At 47.1% G+C, this 17,473-nt stretch overlaps 1 protein-coding gene across 2 annotated transcripts in view; it reads right to left on the bottom strand.

The window, feature by feature from the left end:
* Positions 1 to 17,473, bottom strand: part of LOC120939825 (neurogenic locus notch homolog protein 1-like) — an 85,374-nt gene that overhangs the window by 59,099 nt on the left and 8,802 nt on the right. Inside the window, exons 3-8 of one of the 2 annotated variants that reach the window (XM_040352202.1) lie at positions 16,392 to 16,428; positions 12,884 to 13,006; positions 8,460 to 8,600; positions 5,358 to 5,483; positions 3,604 to 3,726; positions 3,391 to 3,513 (exon numbers count right to left, since the gene is read on the bottom strand). In XM_040352202.1, the coding sequence (XP_040208136.1) occupies positions 3,391 to 3,513; positions 3,604 to 3,726; positions 5,358 to 5,483; positions 8,460 to 8,600; positions 12,884 to 13,006; positions 16,392 to 16,428 (673 nt within the window). The remainder of the gene's footprint in view (positions 1 to 3,390; positions 3,514 to 3,603; positions 3,727 to 5,357; positions 5,484 to 8,459; positions 8,601 to 12,883; positions 13,007 to 16,391; positions 16,429 to 17,473) is intronic. The other variant, XM_040352203.1, reaches the window with a different exon arrangement.

The following is a 17,473-nucleotide window of genomic DNA, read 5'->3' on the forward strand; positions in this document are numbered from 1 at the left end:
GGACAGGTGATGCCTAAGGTAAGTAGAGGCTGATCAATAAGGACAGGTGAGGTCTAAGGTAAGTAGAGGATGATGAGTGAGGACAGGTGAGGTCTAAGGTAAGTAGAGGATGATGAGTGAGGACAGGTGGGGTCTAAGGTAAGTAGAGAATAATGTGTGAGGACTGGTGAGGTCTAAGGTGAGTAGAGGATGATGAGGGAGGACAGATGAGGTCTAAGGTAAGTAGAGGATGATGAGTGAGGACAGGTGAGGTCTAAGGTAAGTAGAGGATGATGAGTGAGGACAGGTGAGGTCTAAGGTAAGTAGAGGATGATGAGTGAGGACAGGTGAGGTCTAAGGTAAGTAGAGGATGATCAATGAGGACAGGTGAGGTCTAAGGTAAGTAGAGGATGATGAGTGAGGACAGGTGAGGTCTAAGGTAAGTAGAGAATGATGAGTGAGGACAGGTGAGGTCTAAGGTAAGTAGAGGATGATGAATGAGGACAGGTGAGGTCTAAGGTAAGTAGAGGATAATGAGTGAGGACAGGTGAGGTCTAAGGTAAGTAGAGGATGATGAGTGAGGACAGGTGAGGTCTAAGGTAAGTAGAGGATGATGAGTGAGGACAGGTGAGGTCTAATGTAAGTAGAGGATGATCAATGAGGACAGGTGAGGTCTAAGGTAAGTAGAGGATAATGAGTGAGGACAGGTGAGGTCTAAGGTAAGTAGAGGATGATGAGTGAGGACAGGTGAGGTCTAAGGTAAGTAGAGGATGATCAATGAGGACAGGTGAGGTCTAAGGTAAGTAGAGGATGATGAGTGAGGACAGGTGAGGTCTAAGGTAAGTAGAGGATGATGAGGGAGGACAGGTGATGCCTAAGGTAAGTAGAGAATGATGAGTGAGGACAGGTGAGGTCTAAGGTAAATAGAGGATGATGAGTGAGGTCAGGTGAGGTCTAAGGTAAGTAGAGGATGATGAGGGAGGACAGATGAGGTCTAAGGTCAGTAGAGGATGATGAGTGAGGACAGATGATGTCTAAGGTAAGTAGAGGATGATGAGTGAGGACAGGTGAGGTCTAAGGTAAGTAGAGGATGATGAGTGAGGACAGGTGTGGTCTAAGGTAAGTAGAGGATGATGAGTGAGGACAGGTGAGGTCTAAGGTAATTAGAGGATGATGAGTGAGGACAGGTGAGGTCTCAGGTAAGTAGTGGATGATGAGTGAGGACAGGTGAGGTCTAAGGTGAGTAGAGGATGATGAGTGAGGACAGGTGAGGTCTAAGGTAAGTAGAGGCTGATCAATGAGGACAGGTGAGGTCTAAGATAAGTAGAGGATGATGAGTGAGGACAGGTGAGGTCTTAGGTAAGTAGAGGATGATCAATGAGGTCAGGTGAGGTCTAAGGTAAGTAGAGGATGATGAGTGAGGACAGGTGAGGTCTAAGGTAAGTAGAGGATGATGAGTGAGGACAGGCGAGGTCTAAGGTAAGTAGAGGATGATGAGTGAGGATAGGTGAGGTCTAAGGTAAGTAGAGGATGATCAGTGAGAACATGTGATGTCTAAGGTAAGTAGTGGATGATGAGTGAGGACAGGTGAGGTCTAAGGTAAGTAGAGGATGATCAGTGAGGACATGTGAGGTCTAAGGTAAGTAGTGGATGATAAGTGAGAACAGATGGGGTCTAAGGTAAATAGAGAATAATGCGTGAGGACAGGTGAGGTGTAAGGTAAGTAGAGGAAGATGAGGGAGGACAGGTAATGTCTAAGGTAAGTAGAGGATGACGAGTGAGGACAGGTGAGGTCTAAGGTAAGTAGAGGATGATGAGTGAGGACAGGTGATGTCTAAGGTAAGTAGAGGATAATGAGTGAGGACAGGTGAGGTCTAAGGTAGGTAGAGGATGATGAGTGAGGACAGGTGAGGTCTAAGGTAAGTAGAGGATGATGAGTGAGGACAGGTGATGTCTAAGGTAAGTAGAGGATGATGAGTGAGGACAGGTGAGGTCTAAGGTAAGTAGAAGATGATCAATGAGAACATGTGATGTCTAAGGTAAGTAGAGAATAATGCGTGAGGACTGGTGAGGTTTAAGGTAAGTAGAGGATGATTAGTGAGGACAGGTGAGGTCTAAGGTAAGTAGAGGATGATGAGTGAGGACAGGTGAGGTCTCAGGTAAGTAGAGGATGATCAATGAGGACAGGTGAGGTCTAAGGTAAGTAGAGGATGATGAGTGAGGACAGGTGAGGTCTCAGGTAAGTAGAGGATGATCAATGAGGACAGGTGAGGTCTAAGGTAAGTAGAGGATGATGAGTGAGGACAGGTGGGGTCTAAGGTAAGTAGAGGATGATGAGTAAGGACAGGTGAGGTGTAAGGTAAGTAGAGGATGATGAGTGAGGACAGGTGAGGTCTAAGGTGAGTAGAGGATGATGAGTGAGGACAGGTGAGGTCTAAGGTAAGTAGAGGATGATGAGTGAGGACAGGTGAGGTCTAAGGTGAGTAGAGGATGATGAGTGAGGACAGGTTAGGTCTAAGGTAAGTAGAGGATGATGAGTGAGGACAGGTGAGGTCTAAGGTAAGTAGAGTGTAATGAGTGAGGACAGGTGAGGTCTAAGGTAAGTAGTGGGTGACGAATGAGGACAGGTGAGGTCTAAGGTAAGTAGAGTGTAATGAGTGAGGACAGGTGAGGTCTAAGGTAAGTAGTGGGTGACGAATGAGGACAGGTGAGGTCTAAGGTAAGTACTGAGTGACGAATGAGGACAGGTGAGGTCTAAGGTAAGTAGAGGGTGACAAATGAGGACAGGTGATGTCTCAGGTAAGTAGTGGGTGATGAGTGAGGACAGGTGAGGTCTCAGGTAAGTAGTGGGTGATGAGTGAGGACAGGTGAGGTCTAAGATAAGTAGAGAATGATGAGTGAGGACAGGTGAGGTCTCAGGTAAGTAGTGGGTGATGAGTGAGGACAGGTGAGGTCTAAGATAAGTAGAGGATGATGAGTGAGGACAGGTGAGGTCTAAGGTAAGTAGAGGATGATGAGTGAGGACAGGTGATGTCTCAGGTAAGTAGTGGGTGATGAGTGAGGACAGGTGAGGTCTAAGGTAAGTAGTGGGTGATGAGTGAGGACAGGTGAGGTCTACGGTAAGTAGAGGGTGATGAGTGAGGACAGGTGAGGTCTAAGGTAAGTAGAGGATGATGAGTGAGGACGGGTGAGGTCTAAGGTAAGTAGAGGATGATGAGTGAGGACGGGTGAGGTCTAATGTAAGTAGAGGATGATGAGTGAGGACGGGTGAGGTCTAATGTAAGTAGTGGGTGATGAGTGAGGACAGGTGAGGTCTAAGGTAAGTAGAGGGTGAGGAATGAGGACAGGTGAGTTGCAAGATGTATAAATGATAACAAATCAGTACAGTTGGGACAGGTATTATATTCTTACCAAAGCAGGTGTGTCCATCTCCATTGAACCCCTGATAACATTGGCAGAAATAAGATCCGATTACATTTCCACATCGAGCGTTCGTGTCGCAGGTGCCTTTACCAGAAGAACATTCGTTCTCGTCTGTTTTATAATAAAGGCATTAGAACTATAGTATAATATTATCCATACAAACACCCAGCTACCTCATCAGGACTACGAAACCCTCCTCACCTTCACAGAAAGTCCCATTACCACGAAACCCGGCAGGACATCCGCAGCGATAACTCCCAACCGCGTTTTCACAGACCCCGATCCCCGAACATATGGATGGAGTGTCAGCACACTCGTCTATATCTGAAAGGGAGCAGCAGGTGGGCAGTGTTATACATGAACCCGCTGCTAAGAATTTATCATTTTTCTTCCACAATTTTTACTGCGCCAGAGGATGCAATTATAAATACAGTAATACCTCGGATCGCGAGTAACACGGTTTACGAGCGTTTCGCAATACAACCTATTATTTTTTTAGAAATACTGACTCAGTTTGCGACCGTTTTCTCACAAGATGAGCAGGATTCAAGCCTCCGGGGTGTGCAGTACCGCATTTGGCCAGAGGTGCGGGAGCGCCGCTGACACTCGGAGACACTCGGAAACCCTCAGAAACAGTGGCCAGGATTCAGGTAGATTTGCGCATTTTTTACGGAGGCGCAGGGCAACGTTTTTGCCCTGCGCCCCCGCAAATTTACTGCGCTGCCCTTTGTTTAACGGAGCAGTAGCTCCGTAAATTGCGTGGGCGCTCCGGCAAAATGCCCAGCGTAAGCGCGCGCAATTTAAATGATCCCGTAGGGGGCGGGAATCATTTAAATTAGGCGCGTTCCCGCGCCGAGCGTAGGGCGCATGCTCCGTCGGGAAACTTTCCCGACGTGCATTGCGGCAAATGACGTCGCAAGGACGTCATTTGCTTCAAAGTGAACGTGAATGGCGTCCAGCGCCATTCACGAATCACTTACGCAAACTACGTAAATTTGAAATTTCGCGACACGGGAACGACGGGTATACGTAACATTGGCTGCCCCTGCTAATAGCAGGGGCAGCCTTACGCGAAAAACGCCGTACGGAAACGACGTAAACTGCGTACACAGGGCTCGCGTAACGTTGTGAATCGGCGTTAGTATGCAATTTGCATACTATACGCTGAGCACAACGGGAACGCCACCTAGCGGCCATCGCAAGAATGCAGCCTAAGATATGCGTGGCATAAGAGCCTTATGCCGCGCATATTTTAGGCTGCAGTCGGCGTAACAAGGTTCCTGAATCAGGAGCATTCGTTACGCCGGGGCAAGTAAGCAATTGCGCTGTGTAACTATGGTTACACAGGCGCAATTGCTTCTTGAATCCAGGCCAGTGTTTCCGAGAGTGCACTTGAGCGGCTCTAAACTTTTCCTTGTGTCTCCGGCGCCACCCCCCCCCCCCCCCCACCTCTGGCCACATGCGGTACTGCATACAAAAGCAGTCACTGTGGAACTCATTATCTGAGTTCCCATTGATTCCTATGGGGAAACGTGCTTTGATATACAAGTTCTTCTGGAACGAATTATGCTTGTAATCCAAGGTTCCACTGTATTTGAGTTCAATACTGCTCCTCCATTCTCTACAAACAATTTGGACCTCAGCATCAATGCCAGGACAAGGTCCTCAAGTACTCAGGGTGAAGCTGGGTACCCTTCCCCCAGTCACTCCTGTCAGTGAGGCAGCTGGAGAATGGAGCTGAAGTTCCCAGTGTACCCCTCTCCACATGTCAACATTGCATCCGAGGCACGTGTCCCTTCTGCCCACCCCTCTTGTCCTGGACCTGATCACCATTCTTCCACCTTCTATAGAAGAAGATAACAGGTTCGGATTCTATGGAAGGATGCCAACTATTTCCAGGAGGTCCATTGGACAAATATATAGCACATTATTTACTGGGGGGGGGGGTCACTCACCGACACAAGAGAGTCCCAGCTCCCGAAATCCAGCATGGCAGCTGCAGCGGTAACTCCCCTCAGTGTTCACACACAGGTTGCCCAACTCCCGGCGACATTTCTCCTCAAACGTGCACTCGTCAACATCTGTCCATATCACAACACATATCACAATTAGTCAGTCTGATTCCTAAACCACAAACCAAATCATTAGCCAGCCAATCACAATGAAGGGTGAGATAATGGCCTATAGTGTGATAGCAAACCAACATGCCAAGACTTTTCCCTATTCAATTCTCTATAAAGCACAGCTGAAAAGTAATCCTACTAAATATGGAAACAGGAGACTAGAGCTCCACCTGCTGGCTGAAGAGAAATCAACATATTATCAATATGCAATATGATACTTATACCTAACTTTATATACAGTGGCCCAGATTCTCAAAGGGCTTACGACGGCGCAACGCAATGTGCTCCGTCGTAAGTCCTAATCTTGCCCGTCGTATCTATGGGACTGATTCTTAGAATCAGTTACGCATAGATAACCATTAGATCCGACAGGCGTAAGGCTCTTACGCTGTCGGATCTTAAATGCAATTTTTTTTTTCCGCCGCTAGGTGTCGCCTCCATCATTTTCCCCGACGGGTATGCAAATTAGCATAATACGCGAATTCCCGAACGTACCCCCGGCCGACGCAGTGAAGTTACGACGTTTACGTTAGATTTGCGACGCGTAAAGTTGCCCCTGCTATATGAGGGGCAACCAATGTTAAGTATGGCCGTCGTTCCCGCGTCGAAATTTAAAAATTTACGTCGTTTGCGTAAATCGTCCGTGAATAGGGCTGGACGCCATTTACGTTAACGTCGAAACCAATGACGTCGTTGCGACGTCATTTAGCGCAATGCACGTCGGGAAATTTTAGGGACGGCGCATGCGCAGTACGTTCAGCGCGGGAACGTGCCCTATTTAAATGATCCACGCCCCCTACCCGGATCATTTGAATTAGGCGGGCTTGCGCCGGAGGATTTACGCTACGCCGCCGCAACTTTACAGGCAAGTGCTTTGTGAATCAAGCCCTTGCCCGTAAAACTTGCGGCGAAGTAACGTAAATCAGATACGTTATGCCGCCGCAGTTTTAAGCCAATCTACGAGAATCTGGCCCAGTATATATATACTGTATATATATATATATATATATATATATATATATATATATATATATATATACATACACTGTATATATATATATATATTTTTTTTTTTTAAGGGAAAGTATAATGTTTTTGGGTCAATGTTGTTTTAGTTTTTCAGTTTTAGTTTTAACCCCTTCCCACCCAACCCTTGCGTGCCTTTAACCACTTAAAGCAGAGTTCCACCCAAAAATGTAACTTCCACTTTTCGGAATCCCCCCCCCCCCTCCGGTGTCACATTTGCCACCTTTCAGGGGGGAGCAGATACCTGTCTAATACAGGCATTTTGCTCCCACTTCCGGGCATAGATACCCCACTTCCACTTCCGAGCCACCCGCGGCTACCTACGCCACTTCCGGCGCCTCCTCCGCCCCCCCCCCCCCTTGCTGTCTTCTGGAGACACAAAAGTCCCAGAAGACAGCAAGGACCAGTGGGATCACGCAGCGCGAGTCGTGCATGCGCAGTAGGGAACCAGGAAGTGACGCCGCAAGGCGTCACTTCCTGATTCCCCTACCGAAGATGGCAGCGCCTCCACCCAAGAGCCGGGGGACAGATTGGCTTTGGTTACTGACATCACGAGCGCCCCGGACAAGTAAGTGTCCATATATTAAAAGTCAGAAGCTGCGGTATTTGAAGCTGTTCACTCTTATAAAAAAAAAAAAATTACGGAACTCCACTTTAAGAACCGGAAGGATTTGCCCCCTTAATGACCGGGCCATTTTTTGTGATTCGGCACTGCGTCGCTTTAACTGACAATTGCGCGGTTGTGCGACGCTGTACCCAAACAAAATTTACGTCCTTTTTTCCCACAATTTTTTTTATGGTATTTGATCACCTCTGCATTTTTTTTTTTTTTTTGCGCTATAAACAAAAAAAAGAGCGACAATTTTGAAAAAAAAACAATGGGCCAGATCCAGAGAGAGAGTACGCCGGCGTATCTACTGATACGCCGGCGTACTTTCAAATTTCCTGTGTCGTATCTTTAGTTTGAATCCTCAAACCAAGATACGACGGCATCTGGGTAAGATCCGACAGGCGTACGGCTTCGTACGCCTTCGGATCATAGATGCAATACTTCGGCGTCCGCTGGGTGGAGTTCGCGTCGTTGTACGCGTCGGGTATGCAAATGAGCTTTTTCCGACGATCCACGAACGTACGCGCGGCCGTTGCATTCTCTTACGTCGTCTCTAGTCGGCTTTTCCCGGCGTATAGTTAAAGCTGCTATTTCGCGGCGTATAGATAGACTTGCCATGTTAAGTATGGCCGTCGTTCCCGCGTCGAAATTTGAATTTTTTTAATTTTTTGCGTAAGTCGTCCGTGAATAGGGATGGACGTAAGTCACGTCTAAGTTCAAAAAATGACGTCGTTGCGACGTCATTTCGCGCAAAGCACGGCGGGAAATTTCGAAACGGAGCATGCGCAGTTCAATCGGCGTGGGGACGCGCATCATTTAAATGAATCACGCCCCCTAATCGCCGATTTGAATTCCGCCGCCAGAAATACACTACGCCGGCGCAAAATCTTCCTGGATTCGACTTAAAGCCAGGTAAGATACGGCGGCGTAGCGTATCTCTGATACGCTGCGCCTATCCATTTCTATGTGGATCTGGCCCTCTGTTCCTAATCTTTAGGAGCAGCAGACCTCTCTCTTCTCCCCTGACAGATTGGAGATCTCTGTTCTGTCTCTGTCAGGGGCGATCGCCGGTGTACATGGGATTTTTTTTTTTATTTGCAAAGATGTCCAACAAACTTCTTTCCCGTTGTCATTATGGGGGATCGTTTGTAGAGTTTTGAGGAAAATAATGAATTTAATACATTTCGGAATAAGGCCGTAACATAACAAAATGTGGAAAAGCGAAGCGCTGTGAATACTTTGCGGATTGCCCTGTAGAAGCTTCTGCCACACGGTCACCAATTCCTCTCTGTACTTACCGACACATCTTTTACCGCCCAATGAGAAAACAAAGCCGCCATCGCAGGCGCAGGTGAAGGAGCCGAGCGTGTTGCGACAGGTGGAGCGGGGGGGACAGGCCTGAAGACCCGTCACCTCTGCCAGCTGACACTCATCCACATCTGATGGAAGAAGAAGAAGAAGGACACGGTGAGGAACTTCTAACTATTACATCCAATCACAGAGCTTGTATGAGATTTAAGGCTGTATTATCACCCAGGTTGCTGCCATTGTGCTCAGGGCCGGATTCCAGGCAAGGCCACCAAGGCCAGGCCTCGGGGCGGCAGTGGGTGCAGGGGCGGCGCTGCAGCAACAGGGGGCAGGGATGGACTGGCCATCGGGACTTTCCCGGTGGGCCGGCCTTGGGGCGGCATAGAGAGTAAATCCGGGCCTGATTGTGCTGACCCTTTATAACTGCAGATCTCTCTCCCAGCACTCTTACCTAATCAAAAAACAACATCAATAATATTTTCTTCCTGAAGACCTCTTTATAGAGAGATACAGGGGCCCCCAACACTGCTGGACAACATTTAATTGCCAATTCCCTCTAGCATTCTCATAAACGTTACACTGAACAAAGATATACAGTGGAGTCTTGGATTACGAGTATAATCCGTCCCAAGAGAATGCTTGTAATCCAAAGCACTCGCATATCAAAGCGAGTTTCCCCATAGAAGTCAATGGAAACAAAGATAGTTCGTTCCACATTGACTTCTATGGCATGCAATACCCAGGGGCCCAATGCCACTAGGGGGCCCCATCAGGGTTGCCAGGCTCAGTAAAACCAGGGACAGTATGAAAAAATCTATGTTTTTTTTACATCTGTCCCTGATATATGTCCGAAACCGACGTGCCTTTGATGTGAAAATTCCGAGATTTTAGCTGCCCTGCCTCTGCACTGCCTCCTGGCGTGTAAGGCCAGGGGCCCCATAATCTTCTATTGCCCGGGGGCCCCATGAGTTGTCATGAGTTGCAATACCACACGTGGCCAGAGGTGGGGGGGGGGGCGCCGGAGAGCCTCGGAAATGCTCGGGGACAGCTCGCCTGATCTTGTGAAATCTTGGTAAGGTTCGGAAACTAAGTATTTCCAAGTATATCCGAGTGATTCTGAGTATTTCCGAACCGTTCGAGTGTCATCGGCACCCCTCCCGCACCTCTGGCTAAATGCGGTACTGCGCACCCCATTAGCTTGAATTCTGCTTGTTTTTCGAGACACTTTCGAGTCAGGATTTTTTTTTTTTAAAGTTGCTCTACTTTCAAAACGCTCATTAACCGCGTTACTCGTAAACTAAGGGTCCACTGTATCTCGCTCTAGGGTGGCGCACACATGGCGCAACGTAGAGCCAACGCCGGCCACCTGCGATCTCTCCTGACAGAGACAGAACAGAGATCTGTCAATGTAAACAGACAGAGCTCCAATCTGTCCGGGGAGAAGAGAGAAGACAGAGAGCTTGAGTTCTGCTCATTTTTCGAGACAACACTCGCAAACCGAGTCAGGATTTTGTTTTTAAAGTCGCTCGTCTTTCAAAATGCTCATTAACCGCGTTACTCGTAAACTGAGGTTCCACTGTAAATATATGTATTTCCTATACTTTACAGCTCCATCTAGTGGCCACAATATGGTATTTTATATGGCTGCCCGTCATAAAAGAACATTTGGCCAGAAGAGAAAAATGCCAAAAGAACATTGGGGCAAATTCTCATATCTCGGCGTAAATTAGGGCGGGCGTAACGTATCTGATTTACGTTACGCCGCCGCAAGTTTTTCAGGCAAGTGCTTTATTCACAAAGCACTTGCCTGTAAAGTTGCGGCGGCGTAGCGTAAATCACCCGGCGGAATTCAAATTCGGCGGGTAGGGGGCGTGTTTCATTTAAATGAAGCGCGTCCCCGCGCCGAACGAACTGCGCATGCGCTGTCCCTAAAATTTCCCGGCGTGCATTGCTCTAAATGACGTCGCAAGGACGTCATTGGTTTTGACGTGAACGTAAATTACGTCCAGCACCATTCACGAACGACTTACGCAAACAACGTACTTTTATAAATTTTCGACGCGGGAACAACGGCCATACTTAACATTGGCTGCGCCTCATATAGCAGGGGCAACTATACACCGGGAAAAGCCTAACGTAAACGTCGTAACTTTACTGCGTCGGCCGCACATACGTTCGTGAATTCGCGTATCTAGCTAATTTGCATACTCAACGGGGAAATCGACGGAAGCGCCACCTAGCGGGGTAAAAAAGAAATTGCAGTTACGATTTGACCGTGTAAGAGCCTTACGCCTGTCGGATCAAATGGATATCTATGCGTAGCTGATTCTAAGAATCAGTCCCATAGATACGACGGCCCAGATTAGGACTTACGACGGCGTACATGGCGCTTCGCCGTCGTAAGCCCTTTGAGAATGTGGGCCATTTACTTTTGCCCATAAATGTGTAAAATCATTGGACAAATGGCTATAATAAGTTCTCCCGCTGCCTATAAAAGTGATCCCTTGGCGAATCCGCCGCCGGGACCACTTTTATCGAAAGCCGAATCGCCCACTGTGTATAAAAATACCAGAGCTAGCTGCCATAACAACAGTATATAATGTCAAAGTAATGACGTATATATACATTGGGTGGTCCGGAAGAGGTTAAAATGAAAAAGAAAAAAAAAACACACATTTAGCCACTAGATGGCGCTAATTAACACGAGAAATTCATCTAATACTTAGTCCAATGTAGTGGCCAACTGCAGTATTTTTTGCTTTGATTCAATAAAATTCATATAATACTTAGCCCCATCTAGTGGCCAACTGTGGTATGTTTGCTTTAAATCGATTAAAAACATTCCACCAGCACAGGAAATGTACTTCTTTTTCTTTTCTTTTTACAGTATTACAATGCTGTTTATTTTCAATTACTTTATTGATTTCTTCAAAACTATAAAAATACAAAAGCCGAGAAACTATTCTCGGCCTTACATCACATATTACATCGATTACATAAATACATACATTTATGATCTCCCGCCAGCAGAACCCGAACCCCCCCTCAAGCCCTTCCCCCGCCTCTCTGATAATTAATTGTCTTTCTTTCTCGTGCCTAATCTCTCCAATATCTCCTTTCTTCTCACTCAGCTTTATGTTCCCATCAGTTCTGCAATTTTTTTTGTATACAGTACTTATTGTAACGGTCAGGGGTTAACACCGTTTATGATATTCCATTCCACCCAAGACAGCTTATCGACACTCCACAATCCAGCAGACAGGACCCATTGGATTTCCCCCAGAAATGAGACACACACAGCTCTGTCTCTGGTTCCAAAACAAATTAATACTTTAATGGTAAACTCAGCTGGTTATATACAGTTAGAAACCAAATCTGGACAATGACTCAACTCCACCCACAACATGACACAAGGAACTTCAAAACACATTCCGTTAGATAATGACATTCAGATGAGCTAATTACTAATCATTACCCAGGCGTTCTGACTCTGCGATAAGTTATTCTCACCTGCTACATAAAACACATTCCTTTAGTAAACATAATTGACATGCTAATCCACTACACCTGAAAGGTCAGACATATGACCTTTCAGACTGCCAACACATATCTATCATCAATAGAACTTTCACACAATGAAAGGTTCTTGAGAGGCAGACTTAATTAGAACAATAGAATATCTTAGGAGCCAGACTCAATTAACACCTCAACAGTATGTGTCCCCACATCGAATGACTCATTCTATTGACCGCTTGTAATTAGTTCTTCTAGACATCAAGGAATATATTGTGGATTACTGTTCCATGCTAAAACAATCCACCATATGTCCCTTATTTCCTGTAATACATGAATTATGATTACTGTCCCATCTCATGTAATTCATGATATCATTTCTCAGTCATCCTATGCCCCTATTGGACATAGGATGACCCTAGACCCAACAGTCATTAGTGAAGCTGGCACAGGAGTACCCCACATCCTTCAAAAGTCTCTGGGTATCACGGGCCATTCCGTTACACTTATACTTTGGGAAATGTACTTCTAATATACTTTTTTTTTTGCCCCATTAACATAGAACAATTGTACATACACTTTCACTGGGCGAATTGCTATGCAAACATTTTATATATATAAATAAATGCACCCCACACATTACACTGTAAAATTAATCACAAATTAAATAAAAAAAATGTTATGCCATTTAAAAAATGGATCTACTGGCAGGATCAACGGGTACCAAACTATGTCACAAGAAGGACTTAGAAAAACAAAAACAGCTGTCAGCTGAATTAAGAATATCCTTTTTTTTTATTTTGTTCAAAGCTTCATAATAACTAAGATATAGCTTCAGGATAAGTAAGTGTCACATCAATAATTCACAGTCAATAGAACGGAATCGTTAAGTTCTCCTCACCTTCACACCCCTGCGACCCTTTTAGAAAACCCCGATGGCAGCGGCAAATGTAGGAACCAACAGTGTTGGTGCAGTTAGCATATAATCCACAAGGTGGCTCCACAGCTGCACATTCATTGACATCTGTAGAAAATGCAAGTTTGATCGTCGACACACCAAAGACAACATATAAAATTATTAAGATGTACAAAAAACAATGGCCCAGATTCTCGTAGAATTACGTTGCTCCTGGGCAGCGTAACGTATGTGATTTACGTTACACCGCCGCAGGTTTACAGCGTTAGTGCCTGATTCTCAGAACACTTACCTGTAAACCTGCGGCGGTGTATCATAAAAGCGCTCGGCGCAAGCCCACCCGATTCAAATGGGGCAGGCACCATTTAAATTAGGCGCGTTCCCGCGCCGAGCGCACTGCGCATGCTCCATCGGGTAAATTACCCGACGTGCATTGCGCTAAATGACGTCGCACCGGCGTCATTTGCTTAGACGTTAACGTAAATGGCGTCCAGCGCCATTCACGGACGTCTTACGCAAATGACGTAATTTGTTAAAATTTCGACGCGGGAACGACGACCATACTTAACATTGGTTGCCCCTCATAATAGCAGGGGCAACTTTACGCGTCGCTTAAGCTACGGAAACGTCGTAAATTCTCTGCGTCGACCGCGCGTATGTTCGGGAATCTCGCGTAATTACCTAATTTGCATAGACGACGGGGAAAACGACGAGGCGACACCTAGCGGCGGGGAAAAAAAATTGCATTTAAGATCTGACAGCGTAAGAGCCTTACGCCTGTCGGATCCAATGGGTATCTATGCGTAACTGATTCTAACAATCAGTCGCATAGATACGATGACCAAGATTAGGACTTACGACGGCGCAAATGGTGTTGCGTCGTCGTAATGCCATTGAGAATCTGGGCCAATAAACACAATAAATGAAACATATTGGCATATACATTTATATAGCACCGACATATACCGCAGTGCTGTACAGAGAACACTGAGCCGGTCACATCAGTCTCTGTACCAGAGAAGCTTACACTCTAATGTCCCACCACAGCCACACACTATTGGTATTTAAAGGGGATGTAAAGGTTCATGTTTTTTCACCTTAATGCATTCTATGCATTAAGGTGAAAAAACATCTGATGTTTGCCGCCCCCCCCCCCCCCCCTCCCCCAGTTTACGTACCTGAGCCCGCGTCGTGAACAAGCAGGCTTCTCGACTGGGTTTTTCGGCTCTTCTCGGCTCATTCATTGGATGATTGATAGCAGCGCAGCCAGAGGCGGCTCTATAATTAGGCAAATTAGTCGGTCGCCTAAGGCCTCGCACTCACAGGGGCCTCGCGGCCTTCTAATTGGCCTGTGATCAATACTAATGTTGACGTTATCGGATCTCTCTATTACCCCTCTCTCTTTCTAACCTCCCTCTCTCTCCCCCCTCTGGCATTGGCTAAATATGTCTGATGGGTGAGGAGGGTGCCCTGGAAGTGGTGCTGATCCCCTGTGTGCTAGATCCGTGCATTTTCTGCAGCCATTTTTATTGCTTGAATTATTTTTCCCCATTATGCATACCTCCCAACTTTTCAACTTCAGAATGAGGGACAAATGAGCATACCTCTCACCCAACGAAGTTATTGAGCGCGGGGGGGGGTTCCGTGGATCGGAGTTGTTGAGCGGGGGGGGGGGGGGAATTCCGTCGATCGAAGTTGTTGAGGGGGGGTTTATCGGCAATCGCGGGACCGCAGGATTTATCGCGGTAATCGCGCGGGGGGGGGGGGGTGGGGGTGCCGCGGAATCGCGGGACTCTAGCACTGATCAAGGGGCCGCGGGATTTAACGAGAATCGCAGGACAGTTGGGAGGTATGCATTATGGGCGTGAGTGGGGGGGGCCTCATGTCTAAATTTTGCTTAAGGCCTCACGAAGCCTAGAGCCGCCTCTGAGCGCAGCCATTGGCTCGCGCTGCTGTCAATCAAACCAATGATGCGGCGCACCGGGGGGCGGGGCCAAGTGGTACAGGCGGCGGCTATAGCCGCCGTCTTTATCACGAGAGCGTGCCCGCAAGCTAACCCCCTCGGGAGAGAGCTTCCCATGAAAAGGGGTTAGCCGATGCGGGGAGGAGCCGAGGCAGTCACAGAGGGACCCCAGAAGAGGAGGATCGGGGCCACTCTGTGCAAAACGAACTGCACAGTGGATGTAAGTATCACATGTTTGTTATTTTTATTTTAATAATCTGAACCTTTACAACCCCTTTAACCACTTCAGCCCCGGACCATTTTGTAGGTAAAGGACCGGGCCCCTTTTTGCGATTCGGCACTGCGTCGCTTTAACTGACAATTGCGCGGTCGTGCGACGTGGCTCCCAAACAAAATTGACGTCCTTTTGTCCCCACAAATAGAGCTTTCTTTTGGTGGTATTTGATCACCTCTGCGGTTTTTATTTTTTGCGCTCTAAACAAAAATAGAGCGACAATTTTGAAAAAAAATCAATATTTTTTACTTTTTGCTATAATAAATATCCCCCAAAAATATATAAAAAAACGTTTTTTTTCCTCAGTTTAGGCCGATACGTATTCTTCTACTCATTTTTGGTATAAAAAAAAAAAAATCGCAATAAGCGTATATTGATTGGTTTGCGCAAAAGTTATGGGGCCAGATTCACAGTCGAGATACGCCGTCGTATCTCTCAGAGTATCTATGCGACTGATTCATAGAATCAGTTACGCATAGATATCCATAAGATCCGACAGGTGTAATTGTTTTACACTGTCGGATCTTAGGATGCAATACCGCGGCCGCCGCTGGGGGGAGTTTGTGTTGTAAACCAGCGGTATGCAAATTAGCAGTTACAGCGATCCACGACGGATTTTCGCGTTCGCTACGTCGCCGCTAGTCTAGTTTCCCGTCGCAAAGTTAGTCGTCGTTTTGAGTGCCCTAACTTTAGTCAGCAAACGTATTGCTGTCTAAAGTATGGCCGTCGTTCCCGCGTCAAAATGTAAAATTTCTCGTTGTTTGCGTAACACGTCCGGGAATACGGAAGTATGCTACGCGCGTCGCCGTTCGAAAAAATTACGTCACTTCGCGCAAAGCACGGCGGGATTAGGAAACGGAGCATGCGCAGTAGGTCCAGCGCGGGAGCGCGCCTAATTTAAATGGTACCCGCCCATTCGATTTGGACCGCCTTGCGCCGGACGTATTTACGATACACCGCCGCAAATTGTCAGTTAAAGCGACGCAGTGCCGAATCGCAAAAAGTGGGCCGGTCATTGACCAGCAAAATGGTCCGGGGCTGAAGTGGTTAAGCGGTTAAATACATTTATATAGCTCTGACATATACTGTGGCGCTGTACAGACAAGACTGAGCCAGTCATATCAGTCTCTGTACCAGGGGAGCTTACACTCTAATCCCCCCCCCCCCCCCAGAGTCACACACTATTATTATTATTATACATTTATATAGCTCTGACATATACACCACTCACAGTATGACTCGAACAATGTACTTACCTTCCTGGTGATCAGTACTGGGAATGCTGATGATGACCTGCAATAAGTACAAGAGGGTCAGTACTGGAATGTCATCTAATTTTAGACTTAGATAGTTGTAATTCTCAGTGGCCTAGATTCAAGAAGCAATTGCGTCTGCGTAACCATAGTTACGCAGCGCAATTGCTTACTTGCGCCGGCGTTATGAATGCTCCTGATTCAGGAACATCGTTACGCCGACGGCCGACGGCTCTTATGCCGTCATATCGTAGGCTGCATTCTTACGTTGGCCGCTAGGGGGCGTTCCCATTGTGGTCAGCGTATAGTATGCAAATTGCATACTAACGCCGATTCACAACGTTACGCGAGCCCTGCGTACGCAGTTTACGTCGTTTACGTCCGTCGGGTTTCGCGTAAGGCTGCCCCTTCTAATAGCAGGGGCAGCCAATGTTACGTATACCCGTCGTTCCCGCGTCGCGAAGTTTAAATTTTACGTCGTTTGCGTAAGTGAATCGTGAATGGCGCTGGACGCCATTCACGTTCACTTTGAAGCAAATTACGTCCTTGCGGCGTCATTTGCCGCAATGCACGTCGGGAAAGTTTCCCGACGGAGAATGCGCCCTACGCTCGGCGTGGGAACGCGCCTAATTTAAATGATTCCCGCCTCCTACGGGATCATTTAAATTGCGCGCGCTTACGCCGGGCATTTTGCCGGAGTGCCCACGCAATTTACGGAGATACTGCTCCGTGAATCGAGGGTAGCGCAGATAATTTGCGGGGGCGCAGGGCAAAAACGGTGCCCTGCGCCTGCGTAAAAACTGCGCAAATCTTATTGAATCTACCCCACTATCTGTTCCTATTCTGTGTATGGACTCTGCACAGTACCACTCCTCTTGTCGTGTAGGCCAAGTGTTAGCCCCCGTTCACACCTAGGCGTATATACGCCTGTAGTGCGACGCCGCTGCAGCCCCGAGACGCCAGAGGGATGATTTAACATGCACCTCTATGGAGATGGTTCACATCTCCACGCCGAACGCCGTACGCCGTACGCCTGAAAAAAAGTCCCGGACCTTTTTTTTCAGGCGGCTTTCGGCGTTAGGCAT

This window comes from Rana temporaria, chromosome 5 (genome assembly GCF_905171775.1).
Source record: "Rana temporaria chromosome 5, aRanTem1.1, whole genome shotgun sequence".
Taxonomy (NCBI): domain Eukaryota; kingdom Metazoa; phylum Chordata; class Amphibia; order Anura; family Ranidae; genus Rana; species Rana temporaria.